The following is a 23,295-nucleotide window of genomic DNA, read 5'->3' as shown; positions in this document are numbered from 1 at the left end:
CACAGCCACGCCGACTATAAACGGCATGTCACTAGTTCTCGAAGCCGGACCTCGTGTTTCAAGCTTGCGGAGATCTTCTACTAGATCAGGAAGGAGCCATGCGCTAGGTTCGCCTCGACGAAAAGTATGGGTTTCATCACGACTTTAGCCAGACGACCCTCGGACCCTCGGGACCAATCACCGTTCGTACTGACTAAATTAAGGTGAGATATAAGCATCATGTCGACTCCAAGCTAGCATTTTACCCCACACTCTAAATGCACTCCACGTTTCGTTCGGCTATACAGAACTGTTCTGTCAAACTGCATCCGAGCCCACCACTCAGCCTGAAACCAGCGAATACATCTAATGATCGACACACGAGATGGACAAATACATACTCGCCCGAGCTCACGCGCTGGTGGAAAGATATAAGATATAGAACCCACCGCCAAAGTTGAATGTATTCCCATCCGCCATCCAACAACTTTCCATTCAATCACTACCTTTTCAACCTATTTCAATATGAAGTTCTCCATGACTCAGGCTGGCCTGGTGTCGGCTACCATGCTTCTCAGCTCTGTTTCTGCTCAGACTTGTGATATTCCTTCCAACCCTCAGTGGTCTTCCACCACTGCTCTTGCTCAGCCCAAGAACGGCTGGGTCAGTCTCAAGGATTTCACCACCACCAACTACAACGGCAAGCACCTTGTCTACGCCTCTTACCATGACGACAGCAACTACGGAGGTATGAACTTCGGACTCGTCAGCGACTGGTCTCAGCTGGGCTCTGCTGCCCAGAACAAGCTGCCTCAGTCAGCTGTTGCTCCCACTCTCTTCCACTTTGCTCCCAAGAACCAGTGGATTCTTGCTCACCAGTGGGGTCCTACTACCTTCTCTTACCGTACTTCTACGGATCCTACCAACGTCAACGGCTGGTCTGCTCCTCAGCCTCTGTACAGCGGCAAGATCACCGACTCTGGCACTGGCGCCATTGACCAGACCGTCATCGGTGACAGCAAGAACATGTACCTGTTCTTCGCCGGCGACAACGGCAAGATCTACCGCGCCAGCATGCCCATTGGCAACTTCCCCGGCAACTTCCCCACCGCTCAGATCATCATGAGCGACACCACCAACAACCTGTTCGAAGCCGTCCAGGTCTATACCCTTAAGGGCCAGAACAAGTACCTTATGATCGTCGAGGCCCAAGGTGCAAACGGTCGCTTCTTCCGTTCCTTCACCGCCACCAGCCTCGGTGGTACTTGGACTCCTCAGGCTGCTTCTGAGAGCAACCCCTTCGCCGGCAAGGCAAACAGTGGTGCTACCTGGACCAACGATATCTCGCACGGAGATCTTGTCCGCACCAACCCTGATCAGACCTTCACTGTTGACCCTTGCAACCTTCAGTTCTTGTACCAGGGACGTGATGCCAAGTCTACTGCCACTTACGACAAGCTTCCTTACCGCCCTGCTGTTCTTACCCTCAAGAACCCCGTTCGCAAGTAGAGGGTCAACTAGCATTATCTGGCGTGTTTTTTTGAAGAAGAAAGATTTGATCGAGTTTTTGGAGAGATTGACGGATCGGACCGTTGTCTGGGTCACTCTCTTCCTTAGCAAGTAGCATAGCAATATCTCGACTGGTTTCGAGATGTTGGCAGTGTGAAGAATTAGAATACTCCCCGGAACACATGTGTGCCTTGTTCATTTCCATTGTACACTGTGACAATCATGACTGACAAGATCTTCTCGTCTTCTGGACCGATGTCCATTGGTTGTGCGGTGAATTCAATACGAGGCATCTGTCGTTGCATAAAACAATGTGAATGATACGTCAGGAGATCTGTCGAAGCCAAGACTTTACAGCTTGCAAACAGAATACATTGTGGTCAGTATATTCTTCTGTGGGATATGCTGATCCATCAAAACAGCAATTTGATGTGTTGCACTAGTGTCCGCATTTGTGCGGCCTAAAGATGACAATTCGAGTCGGATTTGAGGATGCAACCCACAAACTACAGTTATTGGCCTGCAGCAATAATTGCAGTCGATAGGTCAGGTCTTTTTGAGAGTTGTCAAGACAGGCAAGAATTGCTCCTTCGACAAACCAAGGCCATCAGTATCCAAACTCCCAGATATCCTTTTCATAGGCTTCTGTGAGTTCCTTGTCTTCTCCGTACCTACACCACAGCAAAGGTTTAGCAATCAAAGCCCTCTCAAACATCTTTCCATGGAATGAAAAGGAGATACTCACACTTCCTGCCACTTGACAAACCCACCATCAAGCACATAAACAGTCTGCCCCCTCTTCTTCCCCTCCCCCTCCTTCTCCTGTTCCTCCTTCCCCTTCCCACCCACCCTCTCCCTCTCCCTCAAATACCTCAAAGCAGCCCCCGGCCCCCTCTGCTGACTCAACGCACAATGAAAAACAACAACCTCTTTATCCCCCAACGTCCTCACCAACTCCGGAATCTTGTAGTCTAGAGTGTTGGCAGGGATATTGGTGCCTCCTGTAATGTGACCGCCAATGTAATCGGAATCTCGGACATCGATGATGGCGGTGGAGGGGTGTTTTTCTTTTATCAGGGTGGAGAGTTGTTCGCGGGAGATGCGGGGGATGGTTGTTATGTTTATGGAGGACATTGTCTTGATGGATTTTTTGATGGTGTTGATGTTGATGCTTTTAGGTTAGGGACCTTTGGGGAATAGATGTTTTTTCTTAGGTCGGAAGGGGAAAATCCAAGGTCAGATGAGAATCCAGCAGACGAAGTTCGCAGTCTTCAGCTGAATTTGATGATGGCTTTCAGTCAGTCGTATGGAAAGCCAATGAGATTTGTTATTGATGGCAGGGAGGATGCTGTCGAGAAGAGCCTCTGGGTACCTTGAAGGCCGAGGTGATGCACAGACCATCTTTGCCTGAAGCATGTCAATAATAGAAGGTCACTGTTATTATGAGGTCAAATATCCTTAAATGTCACAACTGGTCAGTCAGGTATACCAGAAACACACTGAGTGACACTGGTACAGGCACAAGTTTAGTGGTAAATAAAAGTGTAGATTGAAAAGAGACATCTATCCAAATGTGTACGACCTTGTTCAAAATGGCCACTTGCAGGTCCGTGAGAAACAGCATATCTACCCAAAGCTATCGTCATTTCAATGTGCAGAGTTCCAATCCCTGCGCTCCTCTCCGCTCAGACAAAGTCGACCCGCTTTCCTGCCTCTTCCAGCAATCCATCAAGTCTTCTATATCAATCTCGACACCATGCTTCAGAGCTTGCTCGGAAATCTGCTGTATGGAGTAATACCACAACTTTCTACCAGAGACTTTTGCGCCGCCATGATGAAAGCCGACTAGATCCTGCATTAGCCTAGCAAGAGGCGTACTCGCCTAGAGCACACCTCCAGGTAACGCACGGCCGTTGTCTGCATTCTCTCTCCTCACACTTTCTCTGCTAGGACCTAGATTCTGCATCTCAGGAGCGGGAACAGTACGATTGGCAGACCAGCCTTCACCAACAGGAGCAGCGTGTTTGCGAAGCATGAACATGGGTTTACCACCTTCTCGTTCAAGCTGTTTGAAGAGCATGAGTGGCTTTTCTTCCAGACCCAAACAGCGTTCTTGATCGCCATAGACAATGTAGAGGGAGTATTGGCGCCAGTCATCGTTGATGTTGTAGCGTTGCAAAGCCACGGGTAGGACCTTGTGACAAGGGTCTTCGATGCTCACGCGGAAAGACTTGAAGATCTCGACTTGTGGATTGTCCTTTTCACGAGAAGATCGTGGAAGTGGAGCGCTGTTCGGCGGGTCTTCTTGTTGGGGTGCCGGTGTTGCTGCGGTGCGACGAGTCGGAGGAGCCGCTGTCGAAGGTGCTTGCGAGACGTGGGATTGACGCGGGTCCTCGATATACGAAGGCCGAGCCGAGGGAGGTACATCGCGTGGGAAGGAACGATTGCCAGCGGACATTGCTTGCGCCGAAGAAGTGTATGCAGGAGATGTAGGTGATGGCTGGGAAAGCTGGTTTGGCGAGTTCTGAGGATGCGAGGGGTTCAAGTGGGATGTAGCTGCCATTGCAGCAGCGGACGGGTCCAAGGTAGACGATTCGCGTATGGTGGGCGATGTGTTCTTGGGAGCGCCTCCAAGGAAGAGTTTCTTGGTCGAAAACTTGCGCGACAAGCCACTGCCAATCTTCTCGTGCTTGAGGTCTGCTGGAGGGGTCCCGAGTCCTTCTGCTGGAGTGGGAGGAAGCTGCGAACGGTCCTTGACCATCCTGATAACAGGCAGAGTATCCTCTCGCAGCTTCCTGTTCTCTTCTGATATGCGGTCGAATTGGTCGCGTAGAGTTCTGAGCTCAATCTCTGCTGACAGGATGCGTGAGTCGCGGATACGGATAGACTCAATGATGCGGGCGATGTCGTCCTGAGTGGCCGTCATGTCCAGAGCGTTGTCTCCAGCAGCTGCGCATTGTTGTTAGCGTCGAGTGGGTACGTCCAACAGGGCCAGACTGACACAAAGGTACGTAGTGGTCCGGGTCAAGGGGGATGTTCTGCTTGATCTTGATGTCGTAGACGCCTCTGAGAAGAGACAAGCGGTGGCCCACACTCATGATGCCCATCTCCTTGAAGTCGTGGTGCTGCATCTCGACCAGAGCCAGACCGGTAATGGCCTCGTCGACAAAGGCGTCGGCGTACTGAGTCAAGCCTAGAGCAGCGACCCAGTCGGCCACCTGCTCAGCAGTCCATTGAGTAATCAGACCGGTCGGGCTTGGGTTGAGCGAATGCGATAGCGAGTGGCTGAAGGTGGTGGGCGTGTGCTCAGCACTGGTCGTCATGTCGTCGTCGTCAGAATGGTCGGCGTTGAGCTGAGATCGTACTAGGCTTGGCGAGTGGTATGTCTGGTGGAGATAGTCGTCGTCCGGGTCAGAATCATGGTGGTATTGGGTCGTCTTGTAGGCGGCCATTGACATTCCACTGCGCGCGCCCTGGCTTGAAGTGGAGGCGGCGCTTACCGGGGGGCAGCACCGTTGCAGAAGCTAATGTGGCGCCTGAGGGGCGTGATGACAGAAGAGGCCGTGGGTCGGCGCTGTCTATACCGAGCGAGTTGCGTCTGTAGCTGTTTGTTCTTGTCCGAGGTGAACGTGTCCGCTCTTGTACCTGTCGTCGTCAGTCTCCGTCTCCATAGCCTGAAAGCATTCGCCAAGCCTCGTCAACCCCGACCATCGTCCCAGAGCCAACTCCACACCAAGAACTTCCCCATTGATACTATACATCAAACTCAATCACCTCGCATCAACAATCACAAAAAACATCAGTCATGTCGCAAAAAGTCGCCGTCTCAGAGTCAACTAGTTTCTCTACCCAGCCAGCAACTCAAACCCAACTCACGACCGCTCTCGTCGACCATGGCTCAATCCCCGTCATCCAGAATGCTCTCCTCCACGAACTTCAGGCTTCAGGCTGGTCAACAAATCTCAAGAACCACGTCACCCAACTCATGCGCTCTGGCGAATGTACAAAGTACGATGACTTGATGGACCGTATTCTTGAGGAGGCTTTGGCCGATTCAGGCGCTTCAAAGGACGGCCGGCATCCTTCTCTGGCTATACCCGATCAGGCAATTACTCAGGCTGTCAAGGTTGTCAAGAAGGAGCTGGACAAGATATGTCAAGTTGACACTGCTTGAACGTTCTCCTCTTCCATCTCTTCCATCTCTTCTCTCTCTATATCTTCTTTCTATGCATCAACAGGGTACGCTTTTCCCAAAACATTCGGCGCACAAAGGAAGACCTCGACTGACCGCTTCCGTACAGCGTTCGGACTTCATCAATGATACCACTTTTTATCTTTTCTACACCTCGCACACTTGTATCACATGGAAAACTTCACAATCGAGGGTTCTTTGAATCATTTGTTCAGAAGTACATTTCCGCATGAATATTGAAAAATAGCTAGAATAAAAGACAAGCCATTTCACGCCGTCAATTCATCAGTAATTGGTGCCATTGCGGCTTCCGTTAGAATAAAAGAACTCCTCCCGTAAACTTCCTCGCTTCTATCAAAGTGCCTTTGCCATGATATATGCTACCGTCGACATGCTTTAGTTGTAGAGGTCGTCATCACCTCCGGCCTCGCCAAAGTTATCCTGACCACCATTCTCGCCACCAGTAGTGGCATCGGGGAAGCGGAAGAAGTTGCTGCCACTTGACTGCTTCATCTGTTGGGCGAAGCTCTCGTATCTTCTGATCTCGACATCGGTGACGGATCTACGAGCGCTCTGCATGGCCTCCTCGAAGTGAGCACGGGTGAGCTCGGGGACGGGATCCTCGGCATCCTCCTCCATAGCATCCTCGCCAGCAGCCTCACGAGCCTTGGTACGCTCAATATCGGTTGAGATGGCCTCCTTGATGGCGAGCTTGACGGCACGCTGGGTGATGAATCCAAGATCGGCACCGGAGAAACCGTTGGTCTTGGAAGCGATGTAGGCAATATCAACATCGGGAGCGACAGGAGTCTTGCGGAGCTGAGCTCTGAGAATACCCTCACGAGATGACTCGTCGGGGAGAGGAACGTAGACAAGGGTGTCAAGACGTCCGGGACGGCAAAGGGCGTTGTCAAGTTGCTCGGGACGGTTGGTAGCACCAATGACAAAGACGTTCTTCTTTGAGGTCATACCGTCCATCTCAGTGAGAAGCTGGTTGACGACACGGTCGGAAGCACCGCCAGCATCACCACCAGCACCGGAACCACCACGAGACTTGGCAATGGAATCCAGCTCATCAAGGAAGACAACGCAAGGTGCGGCAGCACGAGCCTTGTCGAAGATATCACGGATGTTGCTCTCAGACTCACCGAACCACATGGAAAGAAGCTCAGGACCCTTGACGGAGATAAAGTTGGCAGCACACTCGTTGGCGACGGCCTTGGCAAGAAGAGTCTTACCAGTACCAGGGGGTCCGTAGAAAAGGACACCCTTTGACGGTGACAGACCGAACTTGAGGAACTTCTCGGGGTGGTCGACGGGGTACTGGACGGACTCGATGAGTTCGCGCTTGACCTCCTCGAGACCACCAATGTCCTCCCAGCGGACGTTGGGAACCTCGACAACGGCAACCTCGCGAAGGGCCGAAGGGTTGGAGACACCAAGGGCGAATCTGAAGTTGTCCATGGTGACACCCAGCGAGTCGAGCACCTCGGCATCGATTGTGTCCTCGTCCAGGTCGATAAGGTCCATCTTTTCACGAATCTGCTGCATGGCGGCCTCCGAACAGAGCGCTGCAATATCGGAACCAACGTAACCGTGAGTCTCGGCGGCAATGCTCTCAAGGTCGACCTCGTCACCGAGCTTCATGTTCTTGGTGTGGATCTGGAGAATCTCGAGACGGCCAGTCGGGTCGGGAATGCCAATGTCGACTTCGCGGTCAAAACGTCCGAAACGACGGAGAGCAGGGTCGATCGAGTTGGGACGGTTGGTGGCGGCCATAACAACAATATTGGAACGAGCCTTCATACCGTCCATGAGGGTGAGAAGTTGCGAGACGACACGGCGCTCGACTTCACCATTGGTCTTGTCACGCTTGGGGGCGATAGAGTCGATCTCGTCGATGAAGATGATGGCAGGCGAGTTCTTCTCGGCTTCTTCGAAGGCCTTGCGCAAGTTGGACTCTGATTCACCAGCCATCTTCGACATGATTTCGGGACCGTTGATGAGGAAGAAGAAAGCACCAGTCTCGTTGGCAACAGCTCTGGCCATCAGAGTCTTACCGGTACCGGGAGGACCGTACATGAGGATACCACGAGGAGGCTTGATACCGATCGACTTGAAGAGTTGGGGATGTCTCAAGGGCAGCTCGACAAGCTCACGGACTTGAGCCATTTGCTTGCGAACACCACCAATGTCGTCGTAGCCAACCTCGTTCAGGTTACCCTCCTCGTCCTCGCGCTGGATGGGCTCACCTTCGCAGTGAATGACGGTGTCTTGCGCGACAATGCCAAACTCTGGGGGATCCACCTCGACAACCTTGAACTCGACTTGTCTCATGCCACCTCTGACTGTGAAGAGGTCGCCTTGACGAACGGGTCTGTATGCCTCACGGAAGTAGGGAGCGAGGAAGACATCGAAGAGGGAACCAGTGATACCCTCGATTGTGTCTGCGATGGGGAGGACTGCAATACGCTTGGCCTATTGTGGGTGTTAGCATCAAGTCATTGGAGCGTTGCGCTTAGGCGGCTTACGTATTTGATGTCAGGGCAGGGGTGGACGGTGATGATGTCGCCGTGCTTGACGCGAAGGTTGTGGCGAACGACACGGTTGATGCGGGCCTGACCATCCTCAAGATCGTCGTCGGCGAGAACAATCAAGACAGTGTCCTTGCGCTTCTTTCCCTTGACCAGGACGGTGTCGCCACGGAAGAGCTGGAGAGTCTCCATGGTGTTGTTGGAGAGGGCGATGATTGAGTTGTCATCGTTGGTGGCGTCAGTAACACTGCGGACTCGTTAGTTGTGAGTCGGACCATGTAGAGAGGTAACGGCGCCTACATCAATGAGTTGGGCTTCTTCTTCTTCTTGAGGATAGCCGTTGATACGTCGTTCTCGACCTGAGGGGCAAGTCAGTTGGGGGTTCGTAGACAAAAGGCGGTGATGGACCAGCAACTCACATGCTTTTGCTCAGCACCAGAAGTGTCACTACAAGAACAACAAGTCAGTATGCGCATGCTACTAAAGGTGAGGCGTGTGATGATCGTACTGCTCAAGCTTGACCTTGGCCTTGGTCTCGACGTGATCCGGCTCCCCAGACATGATGGCTGTTGATCTTGTTGCGGAGTATGTGTTGATGAGGAGGAGGAGGAGAAGTTCAAGATCTGAACAGAGAAAGGGAGATTAAGTTGATGGACAAAAGTGTTATGTGTTGATGGGGAAAGATGGCGAGTGAGACGGAGAGTTGTGAAGAGGTGCCGCTTGTGAGGCAATGACGATGTGAAGAAGCTCCCGCCAAGCTTCGGAATCGGGGCTCGCTCTCCACCGCAATCAACCCGTCAACATGGCCAGCTTTCACTCTCCACACGACACTTTGACAATGATTACCTACTCATCTACGCCACCATCAGAGAAGCTGATAGAACCTGATAGACCGATCCATATCTACGCCAATTACATGACTTCGCTCATGTTGTACACAGCAAGCTTACTGCTGCCTACGCTAAATACTTGGTTTCACACTACTTCATTCAGCAATCGCCTGCCAACTGCGAAGGCGTTTGTGCACCACGACATGAGCTTGCTGAGACATCTCTGCTGTTTCCATTATATTTGTCTCTAGACGGCGAGTCTTGCCTTACGAAATCAGCAACCCGCACATGGCACCGCCTGCATTCCACGAATGTTGCGACAGCTTGATTGAGAAGGTAGGTACTCATGTATGCCGCACCTTGATGGCATCGACGAACGTGCAGCAAGCTCGGCCAACTTTCAACTGCCAGGCAAGCTTTATGCTACTTCTTCCGCCCTTCCACTAATACTTCGCTGACTCGAGTAAAACACACTGTGCGTTCTTTGCAAATCAACGGCATTAAGATCCACCAAGCCATACCTGCTCGGTTTGTATTTCGTGAAACTTTCGCATGGCTGCTCTTACCCGTTTCATTTCTCGTCTCGATACTCTGGCCCTCACAGCTATGCATTCCCATCTCTTGTAACAGCGTCGAGCGAATACACTCGAGTTTTGGATATTTCACTGCCCATTTCGACATTGCTAGTGAAAGCTACTCGACGTTTGTGTCTCGACGAAATAGATGAGACCTCTCAACCAAGCCAACAAGACTTCGACTTGACTGCCGATGAGCGCCTCAACGATATAATGAGGCCACTCGACGCTTTTGAGTGAGCTCTCACAGTTTCATAGTGATCGGAGTCAATTCCTTTTCTGACATTTGGCTCATCATGATGACCATTCTTCTCCGTGACATTGACAACGACATTGGCTAGCTCTCTGCGGCATACGAAGTTGATTTTGGCTAAGCCAAACAGTGCTCATATGTTGGTCAGATTGACATCAACATCTGAAAGTTTCTTGCTCTTATTGAAATAAGGCAAGAGATACATTCCTCTCCCTGAGTTTGACATCTTCGAGATTGAAAGATACACAATCATACTTGGAATCTGAGAAGACATCTTTCATTGAGCGTCAGTCAGCCTTTGAGGTGTTTGATCTGAGCAACAAGTGCTGTGTCTTTTACAGAATGGGTGCACTCCTTTCCTGTATAAAGATAAAGACAGCAAGGCGGCCAACTGTCAAGGTGGCTACGGGTGCAAATTTGGAGAACGTGCATGTCCAGATGTCTCCCCAAGTCGACAGCACACCAAATTGTGCATGTGGAAGACCATACCCACTCATCCCGCCCAAAGCTCCCACACACACTCCTGAAGATGAGGGATACGAGGGCCACAATATCACTTCAGAATTTGAGGACTCCTGGACAAACACCAACCTTGATCCAGCTCTTCCACCTCTACCATGTCCAAGTGCCCTAACGACAACCTACCTCCCTTTCTCCTCCCACCTCGCCTTGACAACCCACTTTACACCTTCGACATTACCAGACCATCTCTCAGGTCCAACTCCAATCTTCATCCACTCGACCCTACAACTCCTACACACCCTCTCCCTCGTCCTGCATACACGCACCTATCGTCTCCTCCGCCGCTTGAGCCCAGCAATCCTACTCAATCATACCACAAGTGTTGACGCAGAAACTCTTCTCCCCACTATCATGCCTTCAACACTCACATCTGCATACTCTCATGTGCAAGGATTACTCTACTTCCCAAAGTCCGGAAGTGATGCTTTGGACTTGTTTGCAGAGTTCTATGCTCAACAAAGCAGTGGAGAGTGGGAGATAGTCGTCGCACAGATTGGAGATGTTCAGGGGAAACGTCATGATGTGGAAGCTTGGGCATGGATTGGCGGCGACTCAGATGAGGCAGAGGAAAGATGGACTTTGGAGGAATTTGTTGCTGGAAATGTTATGGGATTTGCGGCAGTGGACTGGTGACTTGTGATCACATTTATGGAGAAGCAGATCGCTATAGTTATGCTCTGGATGCAAGGTTGGGAAGGACAAACGAGTTTCTTTACAATATTTGGAGATTGAAAATCGTAGTCAGGGTTGTCCGCTCAGAATCTTGGACTTGGCAAATTTCAGCATCACATCTCATCAGCTTTTGAGGCTTCACATCAACATGAACATCAGCACCAGTATCCCAATGTACTTCCCCGTCGCCTTTGCATGCAGCTCGATCGAGATCTTCCAGTCACCAAGTGTTATCTTCTACAGCTTCCGCAAGCTTTCGTCGCATCTGAATTTCCCGCAGGAAGAGTAGTTTGTTGAAGTGGAGGCAGAACTCATGCCCATTGGCGGTAATGTTACATTTTTCCATATGTACAAAAGTTCGCAAATGTGGGTGTTGCTTTCGTTACCTTCGTGGTCGTAGGTCAGATAGAACATATTAGGAAAGACTCGCGATGTTTCTAATTTACTCGTCCTTGGACTCGGTGGGGGTGTTCTCCTTGGTCTCACCCTTCTTCTCCCCAATCTGGTTCTCAGGACTGCAAGATCGTTAGCATTGAATGACAGCGGTATACACAGGGAGATGCCTTACGTAGGTCGTCCCACGGAGACAGTGCCTTGTGATTTGGCGGTCTCAGGGGCTCCCTCACCCTTCTTGGACATCTCGGGGTCTTTGGTGATCTATGTAACAGTCAGTAGGGGACGTAGAGGACGGTATAGAGAGGCTTGCATCGGTACTGTGGCGCGTGGGCGTAGAGGAGAGACCGGCCTGCTTAGTAGAGATATCGCCCTGGCCACCGGTAGAGGTGGTCTTTGCGGTGGCAGCCTATGATATGTAAGTTGGTTTTCGGTTTCGGGCAGCAGGGTCTTGATTGTCTGAACATACGCTTGTGGAGCCATCAGATCTGAACTCAGGACCTTCGCCGAGATTCTTGCCGTAGCCAGAGTCGATGCGCTTCTTAAAGGCACCCTTGCCGTCAGGCTCGCGCTTGCGCTCGTCGGGCATCTTGTTGTCCGAGTCACCCTCGCTGGTGGGGCCCTTGAAGCTGACGCCCTCGACGTCACCCTTGCTCTCGGGCATGTTGGCGCCATCGGTGGTACGCTTCGACTTGGACTCTCCCTCTTCGGGCTCGTGACCGGACTGAGGAGGTGCTTGGACAGCCTCGCCCTCGCCATCCTTCAGGGCACCACCCTTGGACTCCTCCTTGGGCTCATCCTTGGACTCGTCATCCTTGGACTCATCATCCTTGGACTCTTCCTTAGGTTGCTCCTCGGACTTCTCCTCCTCCTCTTCCTGCTCCTCGGGCTCTGCAATCTCAGGGTGCTCCTCGAGGTGCTTGGCGTGAGCCTCACCGGGACCATGAGTGTCACCGTGGGACGAATCGGGCCAGAGGTACCAGGCGCCGGGAACGGTAATACCGACAGAGCCGATGATCCTGTAGGGAGACGAGTCAATGGCGATCCAATGGGTCTGAAATAGGCTCGGTGAGATGGTTTACCATGGCAAGTCGCTGCTGGGAGCCGAGTGGCCGTGACCGCTGGCGTAACCTCTACGCGCAACAGCACGGGTGGCAGGACGGACGGAAGAGCGGAAGAGACGGGCAGCTGAGAAGCCGCGCATGGCAGATCGGGGGAGAACCATGATGTGTATGGAGTGTTGAGAGGAGGGGTGTATGGTGATTGACTAATTGGCAATGCGTGACGCGCTCGAGAGAAGGCCGGTCGAGCGTCGTTAGAAAGTGCCAAAGTGCTCGCCGGGTCGGATGATTGCCAAGAATTGCAGCTTCCTTCTTCGAGCTTCCGTCATAACTTCATGAGCATGAAGCTCGAAAATCGGCATGTCCGAGGTGATCTTTGATGATGTATAAACAGACACGTAATCTGGTTGACTTCTACTGAGACATTAGCTCAATATCATCTTCCAGAAAAGCTTCATCCAAAAGTATCAACATCTCTACAGCATTAGAATACACAGCATATGGAAAGCGTCATAATTCAGAGCCTCCATCCGTCATAACTTCAATGGGAAAGCTGCGACAGCGTCCGTGCGCATCCAGGCAACGAGCGCCAACACGAGACGAACACGCCGTCGCAAGAGTGAAGGAATAATAATTATTGTTGTTTGTCCGCTTCATCCAATCTCTCTCATCTCCACCTCTGCTGTTACCTTTCAAACATTACTCTGCCTCTTGACAGCTGTTGCGCCGCCCTTGGATGACAGAGCTCTACTAGTCTATCCTCTCCCCCACCACCAGCTTCATCACCTCTACGTCCCTGTACAACGACCATCAATCACACCCAAAATGGCCACCACAGCGGCTGTGATACCCCCAAATCCGACGGCGCATCATGTCGCCGCGCTCTTGCCCAAGCTGAATGACAACGACTCGGATATTCGCTACATGTCGTTGAACGACTTGAACCAAATGCTCACAATTGGCCACCCCACTTTCATCTCGCACGACTACAGCTGCTGCGCACGCGTCGTTGAGGGTCTCCTCACCACTCTCAACGACACAAATGGCGACGTGCAAAACATGGCCATCAAATGCCTTGGCCCATTCGTCAACAAGGCTCCCGAGAGCATCCTGTGCCCCACCTTCGACAAGATCTCCAACCTCCGTACAGACAATGCTATCGACAGTTCAATCCCCGCTCTCGCGGTAAGAGCCATGGTCGTCGCTCTCCCTCGCCCTACGCCGTCGATACCTCGCACTCAGAAGGTCAACGAAGCCTATCTAGCCATCAGTCGTGCGCTGATCCCTCGCCTTGTCGGTTACACAGTCATTGCTACAGGCAAGAACCTTCCTGCACCACCTAAGGGTATGATCCAAATCGAGATCGAGACTGGTATCGACAGCAATGCTATTGATGTTCTGGTCGAAGTTGCTCGCTGTTTCGGCTCCATGTTGCAGGAGGTGGAAGTAGAAGCCCTACAAAAGGTCACAACTGAGGTGCTGGACAACCCTCGCTGCAGTACCGTCATGAAAAAGAAGGCTGTCACCGCGCTCTCTGTGCTGTCACCCTACTTCTCCGATTCTCTCCTGAGTTCAGTCGTGTCTCGTTCCATCGAAAGTTTGCGCCAGAGTCACCTCACGCCCGCTCAACGTCGTCTATACCTCACCACATTCGCTTCTATGGCTAAGTCGATACCCCGCAAATTTGGGCCTTACCTCAGAACACTAGCACCTTTCGTCCTGTCACCCTTAAGTGAAGAGGAGCTAGATCAACAAAACGAGGAAGCCGCCGAATCAGATGAAGGCCGTGACCCTCAAGTGGAGGAGGTACGCGAGGCTGCATTACTGGCTCTAGAGTCGTTCTTGGCCTCTTGTGGACAGGACATGACGCCATACCTCCCCGAGTTGATCGACTCATGCCTTCGTTTCGCAAAGTACGATCCCAACTATGCGGGCGACGAGGACGATGAGGATATGGAAGGAGCAGAGAGTGACCAAGATGACGACTTCGACGTCGATGAGGACTTTGAGGAGGAGACTGGCTTTGACGATGAGGATGATGTTAGCTGGAAGGTGCGCCGCGGTGCCGCAAAGCTCATCCACACCTTGATCGCCACGAAAGGAAGTGGCGATCTATTGGACAGCGGTATTCTCTATGAAAAGATCGCGCCTGCCCTCCTATCACGATTCCAAGAACGTGAAGAGAGCGTACGCCTCGAGGTCCTTTCAACCCTTGCCTTCCTCATCAGAAAAACTGGTGAAGTCAGCTCTGTATCCAGTCATCGCAGAACCTCCTCAGCTACCGGCCCTCCCGTCAGCCGCAAGCGTCGCCGCGACAGTAGCTTCTCCAGCGAACGCCCTCAAGTGTCACTGTCCAACGGATATGTTTCGCCATCTACACCCCCACCCCAAGGCGGCCCTCAAGTCAGCTTGTCCGCAATCAACCCTCAGATCGTGCAAAGTTCTGCCAAATTGCTCAAGTCGAGCACTGTACCTACCAAGCACGCTGTCATCTCTCTGCTTACAGATCTGGTTACTGCTCAGCACGGTGGTCTTTCGCAGCGTATCGATCAGGTCATTGACCCTGTACTCGATGCCATGAAGTCTACTGCTGGCACATCTGGAGGTGCTTCCGTCACAAACAATGCTCTCCGTATTGAGTCTCTACGTCTGCTGCGCGTTGTTGCCGACAGTCATTCATCCAAGGTCGTTGAGCCTTATCTTAGCAAGATTATGCCTGCCTTGACCGTTGTATCCAAAGAGAAGTTCAGCAAGGTGTCGAGCGAAGCGTTTGACACAATTCAGGTGTACATCAAGGCTCTCACACCACCTCGCTCTGCGGGCTCAAAGCAGCAAAATGCAACCTATCTGCAACAAATCTACGACACTGTTGTGCAACGCATCTCCGCTTCTGACACTGACACCGAAGTGCGCCAGAAGGCTGTTCAATCTCTTGGTCTCTTGATTGGTCGCACGTCTGGAGGTTCAGCTCTTCTCAGCCAACAGAGCAGGCTTTCAGGCTTGCAGCTGATTAATGAACGTCTGCGCAATGAGCTCACTCGTTTGGCATCGGTCAAGGCCATTGAGACTGTTGCGATTCTGGCGCAAGGCTCCAAGGAGTTCACACCCGATTGGGTCCGTGATGTCGCGCTTGAGTTGGGTGCTCAACTTCGCAAGTCTAGCAGAACGCTGCGCGGTACCAGTCTTGCCGCACTCAAGCGTCTTGCTGCTAACCCTGCATGTCGCGAGAATCTTGATGACGAGACTGTTCAGAAGATTGTTCAGCTTTTGCTGCCCTTGATTCTCATAGATCAGGACCTTCACCTGATTGGCCCTGCGCTGGTCATCATCGGATCGTTCGCCAACGAGAGACCCCAGCTTGTCCTCGACGCCGAGGTTGTCCGTGCCTATTGCTTTGTAACCAAGATGGACCTTACTGGTGCCGCACTCGATGCGCTGCTTGGGTCTCTCGAAATCATCGGCAAGAAGGGTGCCGGCAAGAACCTGATGAAGGCATTGCTCGGCGAGGTTGGTGTCAACGGCAACCCCGAGCTTGTTGGTCAGGTTATTGGCGTACTCCTCGTCGCTGGAGGTAACTCCGTCGGTGTCTCGCTGGCAGACTTCGAAGCCGAGCTGAAGACCACATCTGACGAGAAGCGTAAATGCCTTGCTCTCTACATCCTCGGTGAAGCTGGCCTTCGTATGGGTCCTTCCTTCCCATATGGTCCTGAAGTCTTCACTTCCTTCTTCTCGACCTCGGAGAAGGTAGCTCTTGCTGCGGCAGTCGCGCTGGGTCGTGCTGCTGCAGGTAACGTTTCGAGCTACCTACCTCAGATCCAATCCAGTATGAGCCAAGGAAAACAGTATCTACTTCTGCATACAATCAAGGAACTGCTACAGCACACTGCTGCTGAAACAGAGGTCATCAAGTACTCGAAGCAGCTCTGGGACAATATCATCACCGCATCACAGGTCGAAGATAACAAGGTCGTTGGTGCCGAATGCATCGGCAGATTGGCCACAATTGATCCTGCTGCATACCTTCCTCAACTGCAGGCATACCTAAGCGACCCAAAGCCTACTGTACGCGGCATGGTCATCTCAGCTCTTCGTTACACGTTCTCTGACACTGATCCCTCGTACGACGTCTACCTGCAGCCTAGCATCGTACCCATGCTCACTACCATGCTCAACGAGACCGACTTGCATAACCGTCGCCTCGCTCTTACTACCTTCAACTCTGCTGCACACAACAAGCCTGATTTGATTCTTCCTCATCTGGACACTCTCCTGCCTCTTGCCCTGAAGGAGACTGTCATTAACACCGAGCTGATCCGCGAGGTCTCTATGGGTCCTTTCAAGCACAAGGTTGACGACGGTCTCGAGCTTCGCAAATCTGCATACGAGACTTTGTACGCTCTGATGGAGACTGCATTTTCTCGTATCCCGATCCCAGCCTTCTACGACCGTGTGCAGGCCGGTGTCGGCGATGAGCATGAGATCAAGATCCTGTGTTGTTTGATGCTGACCAAGCTCATCACACTCGCACCTGAGGAGACTGTTCGCCGTCTCGAAAGTCTGGCAGCCTCATTTAGAGCAGTTCTTGCCTTCAAGCCTAAGGATACTGCCGTCAAGCAAGAGCTCGAGAAGCTCGGTGAGCATAACAAGGCTATTGCCAAGGTCAGCGTCATCATCAACAAGACTCTCCCTGCCGAGACTACAGCAGATCACGTACGTGCATGGGCCGACTACTGGGACTGGGCTAGAAAGGACATGGCTGTTGTCGTCAAGGGCGCTGAGGATGAGCTGAAGGAAAAGGATCGCTAGGAGCCCCTTACCGTCGAATTGCCCCTCAGAGAGCACGTCTAGAAGATGATTAGCGATAGGCCGGGTGTCATGGAGTCGATAGTACTGCCGGTCGCATAAAAGTGAATGATAGACATGCTCAAAAGATGAGAGAATCACTCAGATAGCTTAACGTTTCAATGAATTTTACGTACATCCCGCTCCACCTCTCTCTCTTATTTGTTGGCTATAGTGACTTTCTAACCATATCCAAGCTTCATTATTGATTATTGAGACAAGTGGAGGAAAGCGTATTGTTAGCGAAGGATACGAGCTGAGTTCGAGATAAAGAGTCTCGAAGACGACGCTATAGCTGAGAGACATACGTCCAGTCTCAATTGCTTAGAGAACACAAGGCGAAGCGACATGGTATCGCTGCACTTCTTGAGTCGTGGCTGGTATGGCCTGAAAATACTGAGCACGTCATGGTCCATGTTTACGGCATGGAGTTGCTCAGCTGTAGGTGGAAGGTTTTACCGAGATCTGCCAAAGACCTTATTTTGAATGACCCTGCTCTCATCAATCGCATAAACTCGCTGATGATTGCAGAGGTCAAGATTGAGAAATACAGTAACTAGGCTGAGAGTGCCTTGGTCGAACAGGTTATCTGTCAGTATCGATAGTACTTCAATACAATCGGGTAACGAAGGTTGAAGACCAACTCTGCCGTTTGTGACCATGTCGGCAACGACCACGACATCAAGGTCTTGTGTTGCTTGATGTCGACCAAGCTCGTCACCCTTAAGCATGACGTGAAGAGATGTCCGCCGCATGACAGCAGTAGTCTGGACCACTAACCTTTTACGGCTCAACTTTCCACGTCTTCCTAGAGTTTTCAACACATCGTGTTTCTCGTGTCTATGCTAATACTCCTACTCACGCATTTTCTACTTCTCTACCATCGCAGTTGCGAGTCGAACGATGGGCCTCGAATGTTGACTCCTTGCATCCAAAACGTTGTCGTTATTCAAGCCGTCTCAGTCTCGTCATCAGAGTGGAACATTCTGGGATGATCGTCAGGAGACAAAACTCCGACGTCAGAAAAGAAAGCGTCTCGGGAAGCATTGCACGTTCTGCCACAAACCCAAAACGCAAGAAGTCTAAAAATCCAGGTCGTCTTGTCTTGCCGTGTACCATCCTTGCTGTCTTGCATATATTTTTAAGGCATTCTAGTGGATCTCTTTCACGTGTGAGGATAGATGTAGTTTTCTGTACATTGTTCGCATACTGGCAAGTTTGCGCTTGTTGCGGCTTTTATGATCTTGAAAGAGACTGGTCCGAAAAAATCAGGTAGAGAAAGCAATCCTTCTTGGCATATGTAGCACTGCATATCTCAGGGCCGCACACGGGCCCGAGAACAAGGACGAGAGTATTCTTTACGCGATGGTGAACGGACCCGCTCTCGAGACATCGTCATACAGCAGCAGAAGACTGTTGAGTTCGCAACCGTTTTTCTCAGAATCATTATAAAGAGAATCTTCCAGTCGCAATTGCTGCTTGCGTATCCCTATCTTGATCTCCTGTCTATTATCCATCGAACCGAGTCTTTGACAATGCATTTCGCAAGGGCAATCACCTCGCTGGTACTCGGCGTCAGCGCCGTTACTGCAGCCGTACTGCCTAGAGTAGCCAACGGGACAGTCTCCAACACCACATCCAGCACAAACATAACTCGACCTCCTCTTGATTACAACTCCGACAACTTCATTATCCGCGCTCGGCAGCTAAATGACTCCACAACTGTTGGCTACATGTTCGCCGAGTATGCCTATGGTGCAGGCTACTACGCAACTCTACGTTCTAGTAAGAGCGACGCAATTGTTGGACACTTGACCGATACCACGAATCCCAGCAACAGTACCTTGGCATTTGGCGATGGACAGTATCCCCAAGGCTTCGTGTTGTATCCTCTGCTCTCGTACTCGAATGCTTCGATTGCGCAGATTTTCTCTGGCCAACAGGGTACCAAGGGAGTCTATGTCAATGAGGGTGGTATTGTGGACTGGGCATCCCAGAGGGTGTCTTGGTATGGTGAGTAGATTCCAGTGTCCGAGTTGAGAGGTATGATGTGCTGATCTCGCTGAATAGCTTGCGACCAGGCTTTGGAATGGGGTCCAGCCACTGCCATCTGGTACAGATGGATGAACGTTACCACCCCCCGCAACTGTGTCGATATTCAGTTGATCGCAGAGTATGCTCCTTAAAACTCGCAGGCTGGCCTTGCAAGAAAAGTCGCGCTTAGGCGTGCATATTACGAATCAATCATGTCTTCATCAAATTGTGTCGTCCAATCGTTGTTCATGTGATGTGTCGCCCGCAACACAAACTTAAGCAGTTGCTTGAGGCGAAAGCCAGGCCCAGGTCACGTCGACTCTTCCACTAGCTCTTGCGGCGAGCTTATCAAATGCCGCAGGAGATACATCAATGTCAGTAGCCGCGCATCCAACACCTATCATACATCAGCACATTGTCGAACTTAGGACAACCAGGATGGAACTTACAGCGATCGACGACCGTCAAGTCAACACTTCGCCTCTCTCCGACTTGCTCATCGTATCTCGAGGCTCTTATCTTCAGACCGCACAAAGGGTTCTGGTTGGGATTGGAGCTTCTCGATGCAGCGTCAAAGACATAATGGGAAACAGCCACGATTGAATCACTATCGGACGAGGTGATACCGCAGGAGCCTAGTCCTGTCCCGTAGTATGTGAGATCACCTTCATGCTGCTCGCTGTTTGTCGGTAGTGGTAGATTCTGACCGCTCCTGCGAAAAGTCAATACGACTCAGTGCGACCACAACCCAAAGATGAAAACTAACCCTTTCGAATGCTTTGTTAGACCGACGGCGAGACCAATGACAAGAGCAAGCAATGCGAGAAAGGCGCATATGACAACAATCAAGAAAGTGCGTCTCTTGAGTCCAAAATACGACCGCGATCGTGGCAGAACAGCATCGAACTTTTCCTGAAACACTATCTTTCCACCACGAGGGTATCCAGACTTTGATGTCGTCGCGACTCCATCTTTGGACGTGTGCACGGCGTTGTTGTCCCATTCCGGGATGGTCGGGTCCATGGGTGGCTGCTGCGGGGCCGTTGCGGGCGGCACTTGTGTTGACATGTTGGCGTGTGTTTCTTTTTTCTTTCGCAGTCGTCAAAGCTGTCATACATACAAAAGATCACGTAAGGGAACGCGCAACTCTTGTGCGTTTTCCAACACGGAGATGTTCGAAGTGTGGCAATCATTTGGCGCTCGATTGAGCCGGTCTCGTGACCCTCCTTAATCTTAAGACATCCCGGTTGGTGGCGTTTTTGCTTACCGCAGGACGATCCTTGAAGTTGCCGACTTAAGTATCAATCTCTCATACATTTTGGCTGGTAGCCCTGTCTTCTGTATCGCGAATGCGGGTTCATCATGAGCATCGATTGAGAATCTTTGTTCGGGAGATAAAGCACTTGACTTGTTGGCCGCGAACGGGATGCGCCTGTTGCAACACTCATCAATCGACATTTGGGGTCTGTTGAGACCGATGCTGGTATGGGTTATGTCATCTACAAGACTTCGGAGACCTGCTCAAGGTACGATATGATTCCAGCTCGTCAACAGCGAATCAGAACGACGGACCTGACCATACTCTTGTTTGCAAGGCATCAGAGACGGCGGACCGGCAGCCAGTTGGAAAGTCAAGAGCACTCGAATGTGCAGGTAGGTAGACACTTTAGGAATCGACGTGTCAAGCTTCGCGAGCACGACAGATGCGGAAGCTGCAGTAGGATGGTCCTTCCTCTAGCAGAGCGAACAAAACATCGTGAATTGTGGCCTGAGACGAGCGTGACAACCTCCTTTGCGCACACCTAAACTCTTTCTTTTCGCTTTATCTTTTCCACTCGATGTTAGATTGCTTTTGAAAGCCGCTCTTCATCGTTCACACCTCAAATCTCATCCCGCTACCCACTCTCAAAGACCATGCCTTACTACGACTACGTCGACGACAAGCGAACATTCCAGCGTGGTATCTTCTCCGTTTTCGCAGTACTTCTTGCTGGACTGTGCTTCTCCAACCCAAGTGGTATATTCAGATCTGAGAAAAAGGCAGAGGAACCCACCAACAGACCATGTGGGCGCCACCGCAGAAGCCCATCGCAGTCGTCAAGCAGCAGCAGCGGCAGCAGCAGTCAGAGCAGCCTAGACGAGCCCCTTCCCTCGAAAAGAGCCGCCTACCCCACTTCTTCGAGGGATGGAATGAGGGCGCGTTATCCCAGTCAACAAGAACAGGACTACAACCTCCAGTCCCACCCTCACCACAACCATCACCAAAGACACAACTCTTCACAAATCCATTCGAGATCGCAGGACCCCTTCGCTTGGAAGAACGCCCTCAAAGGAATTTGAAGCTTCCTACCAATACTCATGCTGACGAAGACTTCTTTGCTTTGCCTATTACAGATCACGAAAACATCCATGCTCTAGTTCGAACACCAACTATCGAGTAAGCTACACTGATGTGACTTCGGTTTTATCGATTCTGACTGCCTACTAGATTACACCCTGCACAACATAAACCAACACCAACTGCTCCTGCACCAGCACCGACTAGCTTTGCGCCCACTCCAACATCATCTTCCAGCGAGAAAGACTCACACTCAGACGCCAGCAGCTTTGCCTATGTTTTGAGCAGAGAACGCGTCACAAAACGGAACTTCAAGAGGGTCATAAGATCACCTCCGCATCTATCGCATTCCGTACCATCTCGTCCTGCTCCGCCAAAGTCTATTGTTTCATCACCCGCCATTGTTATCCAATCAGCTCCACCTAGTCCTCGCTTTCAACCTGTCACCAAATCGTCAACCTTCTCTGAAGCATCGAGCACATCGCGCACTGCTTCTCCAAACCGCCATGACGCAGCTCATGGCCATATTTCTTTCCAAAACTCAAAGCTAAAAACTCGCCGTGCGAAAGCATCCGTCGCGCCTGGTCGCTCGATTGGCCTCTCAACACACAAAGAAAAGCACGGCAGTCCGCCCAGAGGTTCCAATCGGACTTTGGCGTCTCATGAGCTCATACCGCCTGCTATGACGCAAAAGAGATCGAGCGACTCCATACCCACACGAGAGTTGGGTCGAAGATCAGACCATCCAGGAAGGTCAGTCTCTTTCGTGAGTACGGTGGACTCGGTCGAGGAACCAGCCAAAAAGAAACTCGAGCAAACAGATCCACCGCCCCCGACCGAAGAGGTACCAAACCAAGGAGTCCGGCGAGTCTTGACAGTACACAGTATCGTATCGGCCCCAGTCAAAAGACAGACCACCAAATTGCAGCAGAACGAGAGTCCAGACCGACGCCGATCTAGACAGCTCTCGACAATGTCAAGGTCGCCTTCACCCACGCCAGGATGCTTTGGGCTGTTCAATTCCCGTTCCCGTCGAAGAAGAGGGACCAACGTATCAATCCGAACCGAAAGCACCATCACAAGCAGCAGCCCCAAGCGTAAAGATTCGTATTTCGGAGGAGATGGTCGTGAGTACATCCAGAGCCCAATTGCCGGATTGAGCTTCTTGCCGTCCGAGATGCAGAGAGTCAACACGCCGCCAGTGAGAACGCCAATGAGTCCGGGGTCAAGGTCTCGAGGGTTCTTCTTTGATTACACCAATCCTCCAGGCGAAAGTGACGAAGCAGAAACGCGCCGGGACTCGGTAGCCGGATCAACAGACGTCGACATGCGAATGCTAGCTGCTCCTTGGGACTTCAAGCGTAACGTAGGCCTGCCGGTCAAGGACAGCAACGGCACATCGGACTACTTCTAGAAAAGGATGCAACAGGTGGAGGCTGAGTTGGCGAATGCTGAGGAAGAAGTTGCTAAAGACTTACCCGAACATCTTCCTACCAGTCCGCTTTGTCCTCTACACATCAAGAACTCGATGCATGGAAAGTTGCTATGTCCGATACATGGG

The 23,295-nt window shown here is 51.5% G+C and overlaps 10 protein-coding genes across 10 annotated transcripts; 5 read left to right on the top strand and 5 right to left on the bottom strand.

Annotated features, from left to right (window-relative positions):
- Window positions 1-334: 334 nt before the first annotated feature.
- On the top strand, window positions 335-1,666 carry AUEXF2481DRAFT_36854 (glycoside hydrolase family 62 protein). Its single transcript, XM_013491386.1, has one exon. It carries the CDS (start codon window positions 505-507, stop codon window positions 1,486-1,488), a length of 984 nt encoding a protein of 327 aa, XP_013346840.1. The 5' UTR covers window positions 335-504; the 3' UTR covers window positions 1,489-1,666.
- A 92-nt stretch (window positions 1,667-1,758) lies between these two features.
- Window positions 1,759-2,823, bottom strand: AUEXF2481DRAFT_95035 (uncharacterized protein). The gene is made up of 2 exons (XM_013491546.1): window positions 2,234-2,823; window positions 1,759-2,159 (listed from the first exon to the last, which is right to left on the bottom strand). The coding sequence occupies exons 1-2, from the start codon at window positions 2,620-2,622 to the stop codon at window positions 2,096-2,098; spliced, it is 453 nt and encodes a 150-aa protein (XP_013347000.1). The 5' UTR covers window positions 2,623-2,823; the 3' UTR covers window positions 1,759-2,095.
- A 504-nt stretch (window positions 2,824-3,327) lies between these two features.
- AUEXF2481DRAFT_480821 (uncharacterized protein) lies at window positions 3,328-5,119 on the bottom strand. Its single transcript, XM_013491603.1, has 2 exons — window positions 4,490-5,119; window positions 3,328-4,437 (listed from the first exon to the last, which is right to left on the bottom strand). Exons 1-2 carry the CDS (start codon window positions 4,944-4,946, stop codon window positions 3,371-3,373), a joined length of 1,524 nt encoding a protein of 507 aa, XP_013347057.1. The 5' UTR covers window positions 4,947-5,119; the 3' UTR covers window positions 3,328-3,370.
- A 174-nt stretch (window positions 5,120-5,293) lies between these two features.
- Window positions 5,294-5,662, top strand: AUEXF2481DRAFT_26725 (uncharacterized protein; the record flags this gene model as incomplete). The annotated part of the gene is made up of 1 exon (XM_013491280.1): window positions 5,294-5,662. One exon carries the CDS (start codon window positions 5,294-5,296, stop codon window positions 5,660-5,662), a length of 369 nt encoding a protein of 122 aa, XP_013346734.1.
- Window positions 5,663-6,076: 414 nt separating this feature from the next.
- AUEXF2481DRAFT_2298 (uncharacterized protein) lies at window positions 6,077-8,775 on the bottom strand (the record flags this gene model as incomplete). Its single annotated transcript, XM_013491186.1, has 5 exons — window positions 6,077-8,158; window positions 8,212-8,461; window positions 8,515-8,573; window positions 8,634-8,661; window positions 8,723-8,775. 5 exons carry the CDS (start codon window positions 8,773-8,775, stop codon window positions 6,077-6,079), a joined length of 2,472 nt encoding a protein of 823 aa, XP_013346640.1.
- Window positions 8,776-11,061: 2,286 nt separating this feature from the next.
- On the bottom strand, window positions 11,062-12,714 carry AUEXF2481DRAFT_36849 (uncharacterized protein). Its single transcript, XM_013491385.1, has 5 exons — window positions 12,542-12,714; window positions 11,929-12,478; window positions 11,773-11,868; window positions 11,635-11,723; window positions 11,062-11,581 (listed from the first exon to the last, which is right to left on the bottom strand). The coding sequence occupies exons 1-5, from the start codon at window positions 12,682-12,684 to the stop codon at window positions 11,509-11,511; spliced, it is 951 nt and encodes a 316-aa protein (XP_013346839.1). The 5' UTR covers window positions 12,685-12,714; the 3' UTR covers window positions 11,062-11,508.
- Window positions 12,715-13,345: 631 nt separating this feature from the next.
- Window positions 13,346-17,326, top strand: AUEXF2481DRAFT_46061 (uncharacterized protein; the record flags this gene model as incomplete). Its single annotated transcript, XM_013491462.1, has 1 exon — window positions 13,346-17,326. One exon carries the CDS (start codon window positions 13,346-13,348, stop codon window positions 17,324-17,326), a length of 3,981 nt encoding a protein of 1,326 aa, XP_013346916.1.
- A 1,571-nt stretch (window positions 17,327-18,897) lies between these two features.
- On the top strand, window positions 18,898-19,548 carry AUEXF2481DRAFT_2294 (uncharacterized protein; the record flags this gene model as incomplete). The annotated part of the gene is made up of 2 exons (XM_013491185.1): window positions 18,898-19,375; window positions 19,433-19,548. The coding sequence occupies 2 exons, from the start codon at window positions 18,898-18,900 to the stop codon at window positions 19,546-19,548; spliced, it is 594 nt and encodes a 197-aa protein (XP_013346639.1).
- On the bottom strand, window positions 19,300-20,555 carry AUEXF2481DRAFT_36845 (uncharacterized protein). Its single transcript, XM_013491384.1, has 3 exons — window positions 20,163-20,555; window positions 19,846-20,108; window positions 19,300-19,793 (listed from the first exon to the last, which is right to left on the bottom strand). The coding sequence occupies exons 1-3, from the start codon at window positions 20,462-20,464 to the stop codon at window positions 19,672-19,674; spliced, it is 687 nt and encodes a 228-aa protein (XP_013346838.1). The 5' UTR covers window positions 20,465-20,555; the 3' UTR covers window positions 19,300-19,671.
- Window positions 20,556-21,459: 904 nt separating this feature from the next.
- AUEXF2481DRAFT_26718 (uncharacterized protein) lies at window positions 21,460-23,148 on the top strand (the record flags this gene model as incomplete). The annotated part of the gene is made up of 2 exons (XM_013491279.1): window positions 21,460-21,833; window positions 21,885-23,148. 2 exons carry the CDS (start codon window positions 21,460-21,462, stop codon window positions 23,146-23,148), a joined length of 1,638 nt encoding a protein of 545 aa, XP_013346733.1.
- Between the last annotated feature and the right edge of the window lie 147 nt (window positions 23,149-23,295).

This window comes from Aureobasidium subglaciale (assembly GCF_000721755.1).
Source record: "Aureobasidium subglaciale EXF-2481 unplaced genomic scaffold scaffold_3, whole genome shotgun sequence".
Classification (NCBI taxonomy): domain Eukaryota; kingdom Fungi; phylum Ascomycota; class Dothideomycetes; order Dothideales; family Saccotheciaceae; genus Aureobasidium; species Aureobasidium subglaciale.
This window is presented reverse-complemented; position numbering and strand designations above follow the sequence as displayed.

Bases quoted from the DNA above. Each gene is read 5' to 3' on its own strand.
- AUEXF2481DRAFT_36854 (XM_013491386.1), top strand. From the start codon at position 505: ATGAAGTTCTCCATGACTCAGGCTGGCCTGGTGTCGGCTACCATGCTT.
- AUEXF2481DRAFT_95035 (XM_013491546.1), bottom strand. From the start codon at position 2,622: ATGTCCTCCATAAACATAACAACCATCCCCCGCATCTCCCGCGAACAA. The intron at 2,160-2,233 runs GTGAGTATCTCC...GCTGTGGTGTAG, and splicing joins TTTGTCAAGTGGCAGGAAGT to GTACGGAGAAGACAAGGAAC.
- AUEXF2481DRAFT_480821 (XM_013491603.1), bottom strand. From the start codon at position 4,946: ATGTCAATGGCCGCCTACAAGACGACCCAATACCACCATGATTCTGAC. The intron at 4,438-4,489 runs GTCAGTCTGGCC...AACAATGCGCAG, and splicing joins GGACCACTACGTACCTTTGT to CTGCTGGAGACAACGCTCTG.
- AUEXF2481DRAFT_36849 (XM_013491385.1), bottom strand. From the start codon at position 12,684: ATGGTTCTCCCCCGATCTGCCATGCGCGGCTTCTCAGCTGCCCGTCTC. The intron at 12,479-12,541 runs GTAAACCATCTC...GTCTCCCTACAG, and splicing joins CCCAGCAGCGACTTGCCATG to GATCATCGGCTCTGTCGGTA. The intron at 11,869-11,928 runs GTATGTTCAGAC...TACATATCATAG, and splicing joins GATCTGATGGCTCCACAAGC to GCTGCCACCGCAAAGACCAC.
- AUEXF2481DRAFT_36845 (XM_013491384.1), bottom strand. From the start codon at position 20,464: ATGTCAACACAAGTGCCGCCCGCAACGGCCCCGCAGCAGCCACCCATG. The intron at 20,109-20,162 runs GTTAGTTTTCAT...GACTTTTCGCAG, and splicing joins CTAACAAAGCATTCGAAAGG to GAGCGGTCAGAATCTACCAC. The intron at 19,794-19,845 runs GTAAGTTCCATC...GATGTATGATAG, and splicing joins CTTGACGGTCGTCGATCGCT to GTGTTGGATGCGCGGCTACT.